At 39.6% G+C, this 17,977-nt stretch overlaps 1 protein-coding gene across 4 annotated transcripts in view; it reads left to right on the top strand.

The window, feature by feature from the left end:
* Positions 1–17,977, top strand: part of FOXJ2 (forkhead box J2) — a 1,179,137-nt gene that overhangs the window by 944,903 nt on the left and 216,257 nt on the right. For all 4 annotated transcript variants that reach the window (XM_044079672.1, XM_044079673.1, XM_044079674.1 and 1 more), the window contains one exon: positions 9,525–9,608. In XM_044079672.1, the coding sequence (XP_043935607.1) occupies positions 9,525–9,608 (84 nt within the window). The remainder of the gene's footprint in view (positions 1–9,524; positions 9,609–17,977) is intronic.

The following is a 17,977-nucleotide window of genomic DNA, read 5'->3' as shown; positions in this document are numbered from 1 at the left end:
TTGAGGTATGTTTGGCCTCCCAGGCCAAGGACTACCACAAAGCATTCTTTAGATATGTCTACAACTTCAAAGGCAATACACAGTTGTGTGCAGTGCTCACTGTAAATGGAGCCACCCATATTGAACCAGAAGATATAGCAAACCTCCTAGCTGATAAATTTAGCTCCAACTTTACTCCTCCCTCCCCCTCAACCTTCCCTCAGGAAACATCATCAAACATACCCCCCAGACACACACTGTCACTAGGGAACAGGTCCTTGATGCTCTCTCTAAGACCAGAAACACTGCATCAATGGGCCCAGAAAATATCCCAGAGTGCCTTCTAAATAGCATGAACCATGACCTATCATGACCTCTGGAATTACTGTTTAACTGTAGCCTCCAAATAGGCTTCATGCCTCATGAATGGAGAAAGGCAACAGTCATCCCTCTGTATAAAGGTGGGCCATTAAAAGACCCTACAGACCCATAAGTCTCACTAGTCTTATATGTAAAGCCATGGAAAGAATTATAATGATCAACATAGCTATAGTAAACACCCAGACACTGAACCTAACCCAGTTTGGTTTCATCAAGGGAAGATCATGCCTACTCAACCTGGTGAACTTCTTTAAGATCGGACCCAGGAAATTAGAATTGGGGAGTCCACCTCTACAAAGAAGCCAGTCACAAGTGGAGACCCTCAGGGATCAGTCATTGGACTGTTCCTTTTTGGTCAATGTCAGTGGTCTCTGGCTGACTAAATTTGTAGATGATTGCAAATTAGGAGCTGTCATTGAATCTCACACTGACGTAAATCTTCTCCAGAAGGAGCTGACACAGACAAACAGCTGGTGTTAGAACCATGGACTAAAACTAAATGCCAGGAAATGCATAATACTATCCTTTGGGAAGTCATCCATCCCTGGTAACTATCATATTGACAACACACCCCTTAGAGTTGACCCAGTAGTCTGGGACTTAGGGACACACATAGATAGTAACATAGCCTTTGTCCATCATGTGTCTACAGGGTTGAGGAAATCATTCTATGTTGTGCAACTTATAAAGAAAGGTATGGAATCTAAGTCCAAGGAAGTCATTGTTCCACTGTATTCGGCATTCATCAGACCTATCATTGAGTACAATGCTCCCTTTGGTATGTACCTAACCAGGCATATCCAACAACTGGAGCATCCACAGAGGTTCCTCACTAAAAGAATACAGGGTGTAAGTAAAATAACCTGTGCAGACCGCCTCAAGGCCCTATCCATGTATTCTATGTCCTACAGGCTTTTGAGGGGAGATCTATGCATGGCATACAGGGCATTATCAGACCCCACTCTGATGGACCTCCTGCATATCCACAAAACAAACAGCACCAGAATTACCCACTCAAAGACTTAAACCTTGTCTGTGATATAAATAGGACCTGCTGGAGAGATAGGTATGTATCCCAGAGACTACCCCGTCTGTGGAACAGGCTCCCAATCCATTTGAAGCAAAGTTCTTCCCTAACCCAATTCAAGAGCAACTTGGACAATTGTATGGGAAACCAGAAATTCAACCCTGGTTTGGCACCGATATCTCTAATGGACACAGGTAACCTGTAAATGGTTCATCTCCCAGGCCCATGCTTACACTTATCAAGGGTATCAGAACTTGTCAGAGATTTGGGATGCATGGCTAGGCTTAAAAAAGGCCCTTGTGGTCATTAGCTTATTAAACACCTATGAACCTGTTAACAAGAACACTATTTTAACATTTTACCATTACATTTCCTGAAAAATTAGGCCCATGTCCGATGACACTGACTTTGACTTACAAGAGAACTTATGTGATGTACGTCCATAGCCCCACAGAGTCTAAATGATAAAGTACAAACATTATATTACCTAGGACAAATAATCAGCTTCACCAGGCGGAGACGAATGTCGGACTTTTTTTTTCAGACTGCGGTTTATCGTATTTAAGTGGATTTACTGTTAATCAGTTTCTCTGGATGAATATTGGTTGTGACATTTGTTGGTTTGTCATCCTTTTCTCTCATTCAAAACTGGATGCCAACCCAAGACTTTGTCAGTCTTTATACTTTGTATAAAGTTTTTTTTGTACTAGTTTCTCATTTGGCAGCATCTACATCACTGCATGGGTTTATATCAGCAGAGACGAAGGTCGGCCATTTGGATTTAAAATCTTGCATCACTGCCCATGGCAGATTTGCAGAGACTCTTCAGGAAAGAGTTTTTTTATGTGGATTCATATACTTTACAGGTACATTTATTCTTGTTGACTTTTTTCGTCAGACTGATTTATACATTGATGGTGTTCGCACAAGCAGGACTCTTGCTTCCTTCGTTTATGGTTTTGGAACGACTTTTATTATTTCCAAACCTTGTCCAGCTCAGACTCTGACTTTTTACAGCAGTAATCATCATATTAAAACTATAAATCAGGCTTTTGCAGCCTTTTGACATTATTGGTGGGAAATTATTTTCAATTTGGTATCTGTTTCGTGCATTTGTATTTACATATGCACAATTGTTGCTTTTTGCCAATATTGGTGGTATATTACTTATTTGATTTTATATAATATAATATTGTGTTTCTTTGATAGAAATTAAATGAGTACATGCTTTTTTTATGTATTGCTTAAATGTTTTATTGGGCCAAATTCATGATGTACGGTGGCTCAGTTTGAGTCTGTTGAATGTTTAGGTTAACAGCAACATTGAGTCGACATATTCAGAGTATTATATTGTGGGGCTTGAAATTCATGATTAATTTAGGGCATAGGTTCTTTATCTAGGCCTATTAGTATTGTTAGTATTCATAGGTTCATAGATTAGTACTAAGCTAACTGCCTTAAGTATTTATTTGCCTAGCCAATTATCCTTCCCTCTCAAAGACTCCTGCCTGCTGTGGTGTTAACAAACACAACAAAACAAACCCTTCCAACCCTATTGTTCTTTATTAAGACAAATAGGATCAGGGCAAATACATCTTGTCTGTATAGAGAATAGAATATACTTTTTGATATAACTTGTATTTATTCTGCTCTTGTGTTTGTTTCTGCACTGTTGACTTATGACCTCAAACATATTTTTGTTCTGCATTTTAGCTCTATCTCCCCCATGCAATCCTTAGCTTGGATTTAAGCCCCGCTATGCTCACTTTGCGTCCCACCTGCCCAAGTACATCTACATTTATCTTTAGCTAAAAGCCACTCCCATACTTCTCCTCAATTAAGCCTTACCGCTGAAACTCACCACCTCTCTACCCCTCCTTTCTGCTTAATCTCACATTCAAACCCAAAGCAATCATACCACTAGGTAATACTGTTGTAATCCTCACCTGCACTATTCTAGCCTATATTCCATCCTACCAAACAACTACAGTCATAACCCCCAACCATTTCCGCTATACTCTCTCATCAACTCCTCTCAAACACCCACTGCAGAATTTCATTACCCCAACCACAAACTACCTCCTCCCAGTTCAACTACTTAATTACCAACCCCCCACCACATTTGAACATAAAATATCCATAAAATACAACAAATTATTTACTGCATATATAAAACATATTCTCAACTCTCTCTCTAAACTTGCTGTCAGTGGAGATGTGCACCCCACCCCTGGCCCCACAATCACCAACATCTCCACAAACCCCCTTCCAACCAACTCCCCCATCACCCAAATCACAAACAACAAAAACCCAAATGACCTCCTCATTATGACTCTCAGTATCAGAAGTATCTGTAATAAAATCCAAGACCTCCATGCCTACATAAGTCTCTACCCCAATTATAGCTCAAACCTCACATCAAAAGTGAGGAATTACATCCATCTGGATACATCCTCTGTAAGTACAGACTATCCAGAAAAGGAGGAGGTATGGCACTGATGTATAAACGCCACTTCAATATCCATATTCTCACCAAATCAGCTCCCCAGTTTGACAAGGAAGAAATACTGTATACCACCCTCAAATTAAACCCTAAAAAATCAATCAACATTATAGGGTGCTATTTCCCACCAGGTCAAAATATACCTCCCCTTGAAAACCTACTAGACTGGGCCAATCTCTCCCTACCCCAAGAAACTATCATCTTCGAGGACATTAACATCAGTTGTCTATCCTGCAATAGCAAACACACATCCCTCCACCTAAATCTCCATGGTTTCTCTCAGCTAATACAACCCCCCACTAGAATCAATAAAAACCCCAATAACCACACCATTCCTGACTGGGTCTTAGTTAACAAAGCCCCTCACACCTACCTAGCAGGCTGTTTACCTGACTCCCTCAGTGACCATTCCCCAACCTTTCTACTAAAAAATCACATTAATAATTGTAAACGCATTACCCACAGACTTATTCGCAACAAAGCTAATTTTAACCCCAACTCCTTCACCTCCTCCCTCCAGAATGTAAACTAGTCACCTCTAAAGTACCTCAGCCTAGACAAAGCAGTCCATTTCTTTAACAGTACCTTCCTCAACATCCTTAACTACCATTCCCTCCTGAGAAACACTAGAATCAGAACTAAGAGCTCCCCCTGGCTACAAAATAACACCAGGGGCCTTATAAAAAAACAGGGATAAAACATGGAAATACTGGCACATAACTAAAAAACCCTCAGATAGGCAACTCTTCCTTGAACTACGTAACAAGGTCAAAAAGCAAGTAAAACAGACAAAGCCCTTTTCTATCAGACATCCCTAAACTCCTCCAAAAACAACCCAAGCAATTCTGGTCCACAGTTAACTCTATACTCTGCCCCGGAAAAGTAAGCACCCCCCCCTACCAACCACCCCTCTCTCCACCAGTAACATTGCTGATCCTTTCAATAAACAATTCCCAGAATCCATTCTATCCCTAACAAAAAACACTTCCCTACTCTAATTCCTCCCTCACCCAACCCAAAACCACCCTTCCCTACTTTCTTTCTCTCCACAGTACCCACTTCCTACATAAAAAGACTCCTGACAAAACTAAAACCCACAAAACTAGCAGCCGACCACCTGCCCGCCGAATACCTAAAAGTAGCAGCTGATGTCCTAGCTTATCCTATTTCCATATTAATCAACTGCTCCATATCTAAATCATATGTACCAACACTATGGAAAATATCTCACATTATTCACCTCCACTGACCTCTCCAACTACCCACCCCATTGCCACCCCCCCTCCAAAATACTCAAAAAAATACATCAACTCACAAGTCTCCAAATTCCTCCTTAACAATAACCTCCTCTCCAATACCCAGCATGGTTTCAGACCACACCACAGCATGACAACTGCTCTCCTCTCCTTCACCAACACTATCCTCCGTCACAAAAACAATGGCCTTCTCTTCTCTGCTGTGTTTCTGGATCTGTCTATAGCCTTTGACATTGTGTCACACAATCTAATACTTTCTGCTCTATCCGACCTCTCTTTCTCCACAACAGCCACAAACTGATTCCACAACTAGCTACAAGGCCGCCAGCAATCAGTCATCTGGGACAATAATCTATCCCCTCGCCTCCCTGTTACTCTCGGGGTTCCCTAAAGCTCCATCCTTGGCCTCCTACTTTTTCCTTTTCACCAACAACCTGCACACTGCCACCAAGCATACCTCCCTCATACAGTATGCAGATGATTCCACCCTCATCTGCTCAGCCCCATCTCTAACAGAACTCCAACAGATCACCCAAGAATCTTTCTCTTCAGTTGAAAGCTGGCTATCTAATGGCTGGCTTCTCCTCAGTCCAGTTAAAACCAAACTCCTCATCTTCCAAATTTCCAAATCTATCCCAAACATCCCATGCTTTACTATTCAAGCCAAGGATAATACCTCTATTTCACCAACAGTCCACACAAAACTACTTGGCATACAGATAGACAATAATCTCAAATTTGACACCCACATATCCCTAACAATAAAAAAAGTTCACAAACAATTGTGTGCCTTATATAGAAGCTGCCAATACCTCACCAAACCAGCAAGAATCTCTATCGCCAATTCCCAACTAATCTCCACCCGACTCTACACATCACCTGTACTTACAAATCTTAGACAGTCAGACCTACACAAACTTGAAGCCTGCTACAATAAAATCGCAAAATTTGCCAGTGGTGCCTCCTACCACAGCCACCACTGTCTCTCCCTTAGAGACCTTGGCTGGCTTGAACTCCCACAACTCCTACACCAAACTCAACTCACCTTTGCTCATAAACTAGCAAACCACCCTCTCCAAGTCCTATCGCTTCATACAATTCTCCAACCCTACCACTCTTCTAGACCACTACGCTCCTGCAAAAAAAATCTACTCCACGTCACCAAAGCCAAAAACTCAGCAGGTAAAGCACTATTTTCCTGCGCTATATCCAAGCTGAGGAACAACCTTCCCACTACCATAACTACCCTTCCTTCCTGCAATCTTTTCAAGACTGCACTTAAATCTCACCTAAATTCTCACTGGCTTTGTCCTTGTCCAAACCCCGACTAATAACCCCCCCCTTCAACCTTTCTCTCCTTTCCCAGATTTAGATAGTGTATTCTCTGTATCACTACAAATCTGAATTGAAGATTACTCACTGTTTGTTAATCCGTCCAGGATTTAGTTATCTTTTAGTCTATTATTATTGTTATCTGGTTACTGTTTAGAAACTCTGTAGCTCTGTGTTTTACTTCTTCTTTCTCAATGTTTGTAATTAGAGGTTCTAGTCAATTGTACCTAATTTGCTCCTGTATTTCTCCATGTCATGATCACCTCTACTGTATACATACCTTGATTGTTATTGTTTACCATCTACCATGTCCTTCTATGGAGCTTTTCTCCCCGGGGCTCCGCTGAAAAATGACCTGTGTCCATTCGGAATTTCCCGGTAAACAAATGTAAAATAAAATAAAAATAAATAAAATTGTTATTTAAATTCATTATTTCAGTCACTGCCTGATTTTGAAAGGGGACCATGTCAAAAGACACGACCCCTCTTTCACTGTCTTCATACCTCTCTATATAATGATATGTTGCTATCCCAGTAGCATAAGCCATCTCAGTCAGTATGGCTACATCTTATCCACAAAGCTTTTCTAAGTATAATTCCATTTTTTCCATCCATGCTTGACTTTGTAAACTGATTTTTGAATTAAATGTTGTAGCATATTTTTGCATCTGTAAATGTGTATATGTTTAAGCATATCCTTGTTTCTGTAACTGTGTTTTGTTCATTTCTTATGTGATCCTATTCACCTGGGCTGTGCCTGTAAGAGGTCCACTGAGATCAGTGCATTACCCTGGTAAACAAATATATATATATATATATCAAAAGACTGCTGTAAACTAACAACGGATGGAGCCAGGCATACAGGAAACTCAAGTTCCAAGCAAGAACTCAAGAAATAAGGCAGTTCAAATGATTCAGGTAGCAAGCACAAAAAGTCCAAGTATATATAAAAGCATATAAAATCTCCTTTATTGTAATCGACAAAAGGTAAGCGCTCTCACTATCTAGCTTCATCAGACCATAGAACTACTACTGACACAGCCACTATTTAAACTAAACAAAGAGCACATAGCAGCCAATCATCAAATCACATCAATCAAGTCATTAATTATACAATCAATGAAACAGTTCAGAATCTGGCATAGAATAAAACAAAAAGAGCATAAGAAACTATTTAATTATGTAGAATAAATATATATGCATGTATAAAAAAATCTGTCATACAAAAGAACAAGAATGAACTTCTATACAAAAAAGGACAGCATGAACTAAAAATAAAAGTGATGCACAAATAAATATGCACATAAATATATACAAATAAAAATATATATATAAAACGTATATAGATATGTACCTAAGTCTGTATGAACTGAGCACACAAGGAAGTAGATGTAAGACATATATAAACATATTCACTTGTATAACCTCTTTTTCTTCAGAACTGGCCTAATAGAGGCCCTTTCATTCAGCCCTCTGCCCCTGTCAGCACGGAGCATGATAATCCAACAGGCCTCTCTAAATTCTGTATGTGTACACACATCACCTTCCCTAATACTAGGGTTAACGGTCTCAACAACTCTGAACCTAAAAGTATGTGATGTCCCAAATTCTAGGACGTGCTTAGAGAGTGCATTATGCAGGGAACTCTTCCTAATGTGATAGAAATGCTCCCTCATCCTATCATGTAGGACCCTGTTGGTTTTACCAAAATAGAAGGAGTGGCAGATGGTACATTCAGCCAAGTATATCACATGGGGGGGTCATACAGTCTGCAGAAGCGTGAAAGACGAATTCTTTGCATAGATCAGGATGAAAAAAAGATTCAGCATTATTAAATAAGTACAAAAACTGCAATTACCACAGGGTAAGGTAAGGCCAGGACTCAACGGCAGATTGCTATGGTTCCTGTCATAGCACAGGAGTCTTTTCTAGTTCTTACAGTTCCTAAACCGAAAAGTGGGTTTATCACCCACAATCCTACGTATATCATCATCCACTAGTAAAATAGCCCAAAACTGACTGAACATCAGAGTAATATCTCTGTGGTCAGTAGTTTAAAACAAAGGAACTCTAACCTCTGAAGTACATGGATGTGTCTCCCTGGCAATGCTGGGATCTAAAACAGGTCCAAAATATGGACTAGCTGTTGTCAGTCTCAACTGCCCTAAGTCTGACCACTGCCTGTGTATCTCAGAAGAAGTATAACCTCGTGCCAACAATTTACATTCCAGACTATCAGTCTCCTCTAAAAAGCCAGGTGGTGTAGGGTTTAACCTAGAGGCCCTTATCCTCTGACCTCTAAGCTACGCCAATATAGGGTTAGGGAGGGGTTAAGGATAGTGCATAGATAGTTGTGTATGTGGGGTTTAGTGTAGTGTTAGAAGTTGGGTTTTGGTGCTTTACTTTAGGGTTAAGAGTAGGGTTTGGTTAGTGTTTGTATGTGGTTTATTTATTTTGTTTGGGTAGGTAGTATGTAGCGGGTAGTGTGGTTGGCCGACTATGACCGTTCGATGTTTTAAATTTCGCGGTTTAGTGCATTCGGTGTATTCGTGGTTTGATTAATATGTGTCAATGTTTTGGTATTTGCTGTATTGGATTTTCACAGAACTGATATGGACCCTTATATATACCCTCAGAATGCAGACATGTAATTAATCTGGGAGTAAATTTTATGGAGAAAGTATGTCAAAGCCATGACAAAAAGAACATGAAAAACTTGCATAAATAGACAGGTAGGAACAGTGTACTAAAAACAGAAAAGTGGTGACTAAATGATCTGGCTTTAGCAGAAGCCAAGGCAGTAATTATGGTAAGTGAGCAGAGTAGTGAAAAAGGCATATAAATGAGAATAAGGGAAAATTCAGAGCTCTCAGAATGTATTCTTTTACAGAAGACAGGATAGAAAAGCAGGGTTAGCTATGTATGAAATTTCATTTGCTCTTTGGCCTTCCTAAATAAAATACTACAGCAGACGTCAGTAGTGTAAATAGTTGAGAGAGGCTGCCTTGGTGTAATTCTTAATGAGTGATTACCTTCTTATTCTTAGGGTTCCTACTGGACAATAGACACCTGCCCAAAGGAAGACCCACCCCTGCCTCGTGGAAAGAAAAGGCCTTATCCAGATGATGAGGTAAGACTTTGTCTTAATGCTAATTACTTTCCTTTACATGCTTTAAGTGTAATATTCTGTTGGAAAGCAAAGTGTTTAAAGCTAAGACAACTTTACTTTATCATTAATCATTGATCATTGCTACAGCAAAAATACTGAGTAAATTGGTAAGACTTTTTATATGTGTAATAATCTGATATGGAGGGGCTTTTTAATACACTAGGACATTATAGTTTAATGTTGTGAATTGACCAAGAGAGGGGAAAAAGAGTTTGGTCCTTAAAAACAGGCACGGAGTATGTATCCATAGGTAATGTTTTCCCAACTTTGCCTTCATAAGATGTTCAACTGCATCAGAAGGTAGCAGATTGCAGTTCGAGAGAGTATATGAACACAGGTTAAACTTTATGTGAACTGAATGCATTTGTTACATTATTAGGCTGCCTCTTGGATGCTCTCTTAGCAGGAGATTTTCACTTCTGGAATAACCATGACAAAAGGAAAAAAACAAAAAAAAAAAAACAGCCCAAAATATTCTTCCTCTCCTGTCAGCCAAAAGTACTTTCTCATAGCTTAATATGTTACACCTTGCTGCCGGGAGTAAGTGGTGAGATCAGTTACTGGTGCCGAAAGTAAGTGATGAGATCAGTTACTGGTGCTGAAAGTAAGTGATGAGATCAGTTACTGATGTAGATAGTAAGTGATGAGATCAGTTACTGGTGAAGAGAGTAAGTGATGAGATCAGTTACTGGTGAAGAGAGTAAGTGATGAGATCAGTTACTGGTGGAGAGTGCAAGTGATGACATCAGTTACTGGTGCAGAGTGTAAGTGATGACATCAGTTACTGGTGCAAAGTGTAAGTGGTGAGATCAGTTACTGGTGCCGAGAGTAAGTGATGACATCGATTACTGGTGCGGAGCTTAAGTGGCGAGATCAGTTACTGGGAAAGAGTGATGAGATCAGTTACCGGTGCAAGAGCGTAAATGATGAAGTCAGTTACTGGTGTAGAGCATAAGTGAGATCAGTTACTGGTGGAGAGCACAAGTGATGACATCAGTTACTGGTGCAGAGCATAAGTGATGGCATCAGTTACTGGTGCAGAGCGTAAGTGATGACATCAGTTACTGGTGCAGAGCGTAAATGATGACATCAGTTACTGGTGCAGAGCATACATGATGACATCAGTTACTGGTGCAGAGTGTAAGTGGTGAGATCAGTTACTGGTGCAGAGTGTAAGTGGTGAGATCAGTTACTGGTGCAGAGTGTAAGTGATGACATCAGTTACTGGTGCAGAGCGTAAGTGGTGAGATCAGTTACTAGAGCGGAGTGATGAGATCAGTTACTAGTGCAAGAGCGTAAATGATGTAGTCAGTTACTGGTGTACAGCATAAGTGATGAGATCAGTTTACTGGTTCAGTATTCTGAATATAAAGTGAGGATAATTGCCTTACAGTCTTGGTTATTTAGCCTTAGGCGTAAACAACGACAATCGGCAGTGGCATGTTGCAAGTGGTAAGAATAGTTGCTGATCTCAGTGCTGCTAAAGAGGGCTCTGACTTGTGCTTTGTCAGATTTTTCCCACATCATGTGTTAGAGTAAAAAGATAACAATTAATGTGTTTTAGCCTTTTTTGCGGCATTTTATCAGCTAGTCCTACATTATAACCCCTTTTGATGCCTGTTTGGATTTCATTCTTTCGACCTATCCAGACACTGTATTCTCTTTGGAGGGGGGTTCCTCACTCTGCAGTGGGTACATGCTGCACAGAGTCCTCATCTTTCCAAGGCCAACAATGCATTGAAAGCCAGGCACACAGTGGCCATTTATGATTTTGGTTTTGTGCCTTTAATCTTACTCCTTTTCAGTGGCAGGCATGTTGCAGTGTCCTACTACTTCATTCTCAGGTGTAGGTGCACACATCCACACACCTGCACTTGCTGATCCTTGTACATATACAGCTGAATTCCAGGCCTTCCCACAGATAGTTGTGCTCTAGTGGGTGCAAATGAACTCCCTTCCCCAGTAACAAATAAGTCACCAATGGACATTCACTCTTAGTCCTCCACAAATAGTTCCATCAGCACACAGGCCACTAGCGAATCCTTTTTGGCCATGGCACGGTAAGATTACATGGTATTTCCACTGTACATTTACTGTAATTATACATACTTATGCTTGTTGGCATTCTTTTGTTGGAGTCCTGAGGGAGACACAAAGGTTAGTGTTGACAATTTAGTTGAATTAATGTGGTTAAGGACCAATGCAGAAAACATCAAGCCAGGAGAACGTATCTGATAACAGACAGGTACCCTAGACTGGCCCATGTCAAGTTAAGGGTTGAAAATGTCACTGACTTGTGTAATAGCTGCAGGTGTTACATAGGGAATTGCTTACCCCTTTAGCTGCTTGGAACACGCTGAACACAGGTGCAGATGTTTTGTATTGCATACGATCAACCTGCAGTCACTAGAGTCGGCTGCCTTCACTCTTCTTGAGGAGCATCTATTTTATACAGTCATGAGCTGAACTGTGCAGGTGTATGAAGGCAGAGGTTGGCATTTTACTTCTGTCTCTCTCTGAGATCAAGGTTCAAATATGTAATTGCAAAATAAACTACCTACAACACAGGCTGAAACTAACACAGAAATGTTTCAGGAGTGCCTTTAAATTCTGATTGATGGCTCTTTGACTTGAAAATGATTTGCTCAAAATGGAAACAAAATAGATTTCAAGGGAAGTATATCCTTACAGAAGAACATTGAGAATGTCAGTGTTACTGGGATAGTGGTGATATGCAATACTATATGCAATACTCATGTTGTTAAGAGTAGAAATGTTCTCTACAATTTTTAGGAACTGAAGTTTTTTAGTCTGGGTCAGTGAGGTGTGACATTCAGTTCTGGAATGTCCAACATGATGTATAGGTGTGTTACCAACAGATGTACTTTGGTTAATGTAGCCTGAAGCATTAGTTAGGGGAAACTAGAATAGTAACATAATCAGTTTTGTAAGAAAGCAGCCTACTCTGACGATTAGTCCTACATTTTCTGCCATTATACTTTTGGAACTTCAGAATTGCATTTGAATTTCATTTAGAATTCTGAAATGACCTAACAGCTGGAATGGATTAGAAACTTGAGATTTTAAATAAACGTGTAATACAGATATTTACAATTTATCTTGCGATATTTACAATTTATCTTGCTTATTAGCAATTTTGCCTAAAACCATGAAAATATAAATGCAAAACGTTGGTCAGAATCAATTAAACTTGGCTGCAGTCTGCTCAGCCTAAGGAACCCCAAGCACCAGAGTTACTATCTCTCGCGTTTTCCTAGCCTACAGTGTTAAAGGATGAAAAAAGGTTATGAATAGTGACTAGAGATTTGCATTTGCATTTCAACAGTGCACTGAATTTCTGTTAGCTAAGCAGGCCGGTGTTTAGTGATTTAATCCTCATATGGCATGTTATATTTATTATGACCACATGGGACTTCATTGAAATGTTCATTTATAGCATTATTATATGCTGATTTTTGATGAAAACATTAGAAAGGCATTCTCATCTTACAAAGCTAGTTTTCTCAGGGGATTTCTTTATTGCTGAAGATATCATTTTTGTATATCTTTAGTGCTTTTGTGAAGGACAGGATCAGAATAGCATCCTTATAGTTCGTTAATGCATGTCTGGTGCTCACCATACCTTACATGCCATTTCTCAAGTTGTGAGTCACAATGATAGGAGCTTTTGGAAGTGTGGGAAAATGCCTTTAAACTTATGATCTCTCCCAGCTAGACCTTTACTTGGAATCCCTTTTGAAGACTAGTCCTGGCTTTCCATCCTTCTGGATTTACTGGTTTGGTTTGGTGCTCAGAACAGTATCTGGTGAACAATTTCCATTCTTCTTGAACCATGGATTGAAATGTGCATCCATCACTGGCAATGATTTGGAGGACTTTTCCTTCTACGTTCACTTCTTCTTTGCTTATGGTATAGAGTACTCATCCATCTTTAGCCTTGTATGACATGGTATGTAATACTCATCTTTCATTACACATGGTATGGTGAAGTCATCCTTCTTTGGATATGGCATGGAGTACTGTCCATCTCTGTTTATAGTATGGTGTACTCATCCTCCTGTGGTCTTGGTATGAAGTACTGTCCATCTCTGTTCGTGGTATGGTGAACTCGTCCAACTTTGGTCATGATATGGTGAATTCATCCTTCTTTAATCATGGTGTGCGATACTGTCCATCTCTGTCTGTGGTATGGTGTACTCATCCTTCATTGGTCATGATATGGAATACTGTTCATCTTTGTTTGTGGCACGGTGAACACATCCTTCTTTGGTCATGGAAAATGAGTAATGTCTAACAGAATACAAATAAAACTAATTACCATTTTACTTAACAAGGCATTGCAAAAAACCAACTTTTGTTATGGAAGGCTGGCAGTGGGAGGTTGGCATAATGGTTAAGGTGTTTCCCTTACAGACACAAGGTGCAGGGCTTGATTCTCGTATGGGGTAATTGGCTAGGCTTAAAATGGCCCCAAGGGCAGTTAGCCTAGTACTAATCTATGAACCTATGCAACCATGCATAACAACATATGAGGAATATGTTTACTGACTGTACGCCTAGAAGAACAATGTTGTGGGGGTAAGGAAGAGTAAGACAAGACCCCAGAATGTGACAGGAAATGTAAGTACACTGCAACTTCAACAGGAAAAGCCACAGTTATCCAGTGTCTTACTGTTTCATACAACAGGGTGATAGCCATGTCAGCTGCACAGGACACACACATAAAAAAGGATATAATTTGATGTCTGCATAGTACTAACACCTCTATAGATAAATGGCGATGGACAAAATAGTTCCCAGTCACTACAAGCTAAAAAGCATTATAAATAAAACTGCTTCTACTCTCCATATAATGGTACTAGTTGGATAAAAGTATATGAAATGTATAACAGCTATCAAAATAAAAAAGGTGAATAATAAAGTGGGTTGTCAACTCTTTAAAGTCCACCATGTAGAAGGCATGCCTTGAAGGTCCCATACAACTTGCCTGAAGGCATTTTGAGTGCCTGTAACAGATACCATGCCAGCAGCATGATGTGGTCTTGCTAACGTCAGACATACTAGTATCCGAGTAGAAGAAGATCGTTAGTGGGAAAGAGATTACAACACCAAGGTGGGGTACGAGTGTGCCTTAAAAGACCATACTAAAGGGGCACAAAGACATAATGTACACATTTTCCATCTAGGAGGGCATCTCAGAATCAGACTACAGTTTTTGTCTGGTTTGAGAATCTGTAAATGGGTGAATTGTAGGAAGAAATGTCTGAAAAGGACCACTTGAATGCAATAAATATGACTTTTATAGATCGTATACAGACCTGTCATTCTAATTGATGTTTTCACTTTGTCTTCAAGACGACTGTTTGTCACTTCTATGCCACCATGAAATTTTCCACTTTATTTAAACGTATCCCTGCAACCCTATACTGAGAAAATATTTCTTTGCATCCACCTAGCAGTCATTCTTTTATTTGTTTAATTTGTCCTTCATTCATCACGTGTGTAATTCTTTTTCTGAAAGATGCTCCCTTCATGAACTTTACAGGATTTTTAACATAATCTGATTTTTCATGTTACTACTTTCCCTTCAAATTTCAAGTGTTTGCCAAGTTTCTTCTCTCACTCTTTCATTAGTCCTTGTTAATGTTTCTTCTTTTCCTCATGTTTGCATATGGCAATTCCATTAACTATTTCTTATACGGCTTTTGATGTAGAAAGTGTGTCATTTTGTTGGCTTGTTTATCTCCTTTCAGAATTTGGCCTTTCCAAGCTGTACACAGTAATTATGATGGGATACTGCCAAAAATGGAGCTTGGAAGAAAAATTGCTCCCATGCCGAATATTACTTCATACAAAGTGTTATCCAACTGTACTTACTTAGCAAGTAATACTATTCTGTGAATAGCAACCTTTATTGTGAAGATAGAAATATTTTACAAAGATTTTATCTGCATTACTTCAGTAATAAGGTGGCAAACTCTGCCATTGCTCAGAATTGCAAAGTCATATACTTTACTGTTAAAAATGAGGAAATAACTGAAATTGTGCTTGAGTGCAGAACAGCTGATTGTATGTATGAAAAATGGTAAAAGACTACAGAAACTAATTTAGGAGGAGTTGATAAAGAGGTGTGATGGATAATAACAAAGGTTTTTGGGTAACTGGCTAGGAGAGAGGTAATTGTACTGTTTTTTGTCAGTTATATGACAGACATAACGGTGTATATACTGATTGGCATTACCCTTTGAAAACACACAACCAGCTTATACCATAGTGGTGCAAGTTAGAAGCTGAAAAAATTAGTGTCCTGTAAACAGTGCCAGTTACTTGTAATTGTGCAGGTCTCTAAGATAAGAAGTATATTAAGTAAGTTTCTACGATAAGAATTATACCAAACAGCTGTTCAAAATATCTAAACAAGCTGAGAAAAGACAGACTTAATGTCCACCAGTGACTGTGGAGGGGTGTACTTAACAGTCTTTGACAGCAAATAAAGAATGCATCGCATAGCCTGATAAAAACAAAACGTCTGACTAAAGTAACAGTTCCATCATGACCTGCATGCTAACTAGTGTCTTTATACTGAGACTTGGGTATGGTGACTTTAGGCTGTCAGTTTCAGGGTATGACTACAAACATACTAATCTGAAAGGAGACCCTGATGCAATAGAGAATAACAGACCGAAGATCAACAGTTCATGACTGCTTTGTGTATTACATTAATGTATATCTGATGCTGCTTGGGAATGACATGGTCGAGCACTTTGAAATGCAGATGTACAAGTACTGAATTTCATGTCTGATGGGAAATCTGTGCGCACAATAAGCAAGGGAAGGATGAGGAGTTGTACGCGTCATGTGAAATCCCCGTGACGGTTGCATGGTATGAAGTGCAAATAATTTAAAAGCTGGATAAAGTGAGAAGGCAGGGCATACAGGAGGGCAAAAAGGTATAAAAATGTAATACCGGGACTGCGCCAGAACCATTTTGTAGGCATGCAGAAGCAAGGGCAGAGTAGGATCAATAAATAGGAATGAATCAATCCAGACTATTCAAATAACTAAACACAGAATGAAATAAAACAAGAGAGAAAATGGGAAAGGAAGCAAAATGAGTCGGAGAAGTGATGAAGAACTAAGATAGGTGGTGATGAAGGTGTGATATGATACTGTGAACCAAACAAATAGCGAAAAACACAGCAGGCACCATCTTCCACGAGCCACGTGTTTTATTAATCCTTTTCACTATTTGTTTGGTTCCTGGTTTGTTTTTGTCCTTTTACAGTTATTTATTGGATGATCTGATACTGGGCTTTAGGGACCTGTGCGGTGGTAGTGGCAGGTGAAGAACCCACAGGTGGACTCGGTTATTAGTAACTAAGGATGTTCTGCAGATGATAACTTTGGAGCTGAAGTACTGAGTTAGTCAGTTGCAGACAGGCAAACAGGGAGATAACAGGTTATGGGTAGCTATTGTGGGGTGACAAGGAAATGAAAATGGGGAGCTTGCTGTGGAGGAGAGTTGGAGCAGAGAGTGGAAAAGCAAGAGGAATAAGAACAGGTAAGGGTATAGCTAGAGAGGAGCAGCTCAAAACCGAAGGTAGAGAAGGTGGGTAGAACTGCTCCGGAGATAGCAGATGTAACACATGTAGACAGGAAAGCAGCCAAACAAAACCCATCAGAGCAGCCAGGTGTAAAAAAAAACAATAAAAAAGACAAAAAATAAAACAGTGGGAATAGTGACATTACAAATTTATTAAGTGCTTTCCTTTCACCAAAATTTCAGCACTTCATGAGAATACTGTTATTAAAAAACATGTTAGTTTAAACATCCAGTTTGAAAGCTGCTGGGTATAACCACCTTGGCTCAGTGCTTATCAGCTTTTATTCTTAGTACAGGTATTAAAGAAATGCAGCCATTGCCGTTCATGCCAGGGTACACAACAACAGTTAACCAAATTTTCCTGAATACCTCCTTATGCAATAACAAACTCTCCCAATCTCCCCCCCCCATTGCCATCTCTGTCCAGCACAAAAAATTCAAACTTCTTTAAGTCTGCACATGACACAAATGTTTAAATAATGCATTGGAACCTCTTGCCTTCCTAATACAATGTCATTTCTCATATGCTCCTAGACTTGTTGTTCTCATCTTCTTTCAGTTTTTCCCATACATAAATAATTACATTTTGACCACATAGCTACATAAACAACACCCATAGTTTATACAGTTATAGTGACTTGCACATGGTATAACCCTAGTGGGGTCTATATTAGATCACCGAACGCTTAAAAATGCGAATGGTGAT

The sequence above is a fragment of the Protopterus annectens genome, chromosome 8.part0 (assembly GCF_019279795.1).
Source record: "Protopterus annectens isolate FY-2018-M chromosome 8.part0, PAN1.0, whole genome shotgun sequence".
NCBI lineage: Eukaryota > Metazoa > Chordata > Ceratodontiformes > Protopteridae > Protopterus > Protopterus annectens.
This window is presented reverse-complemented; position numbering and strand designations above follow the sequence as displayed.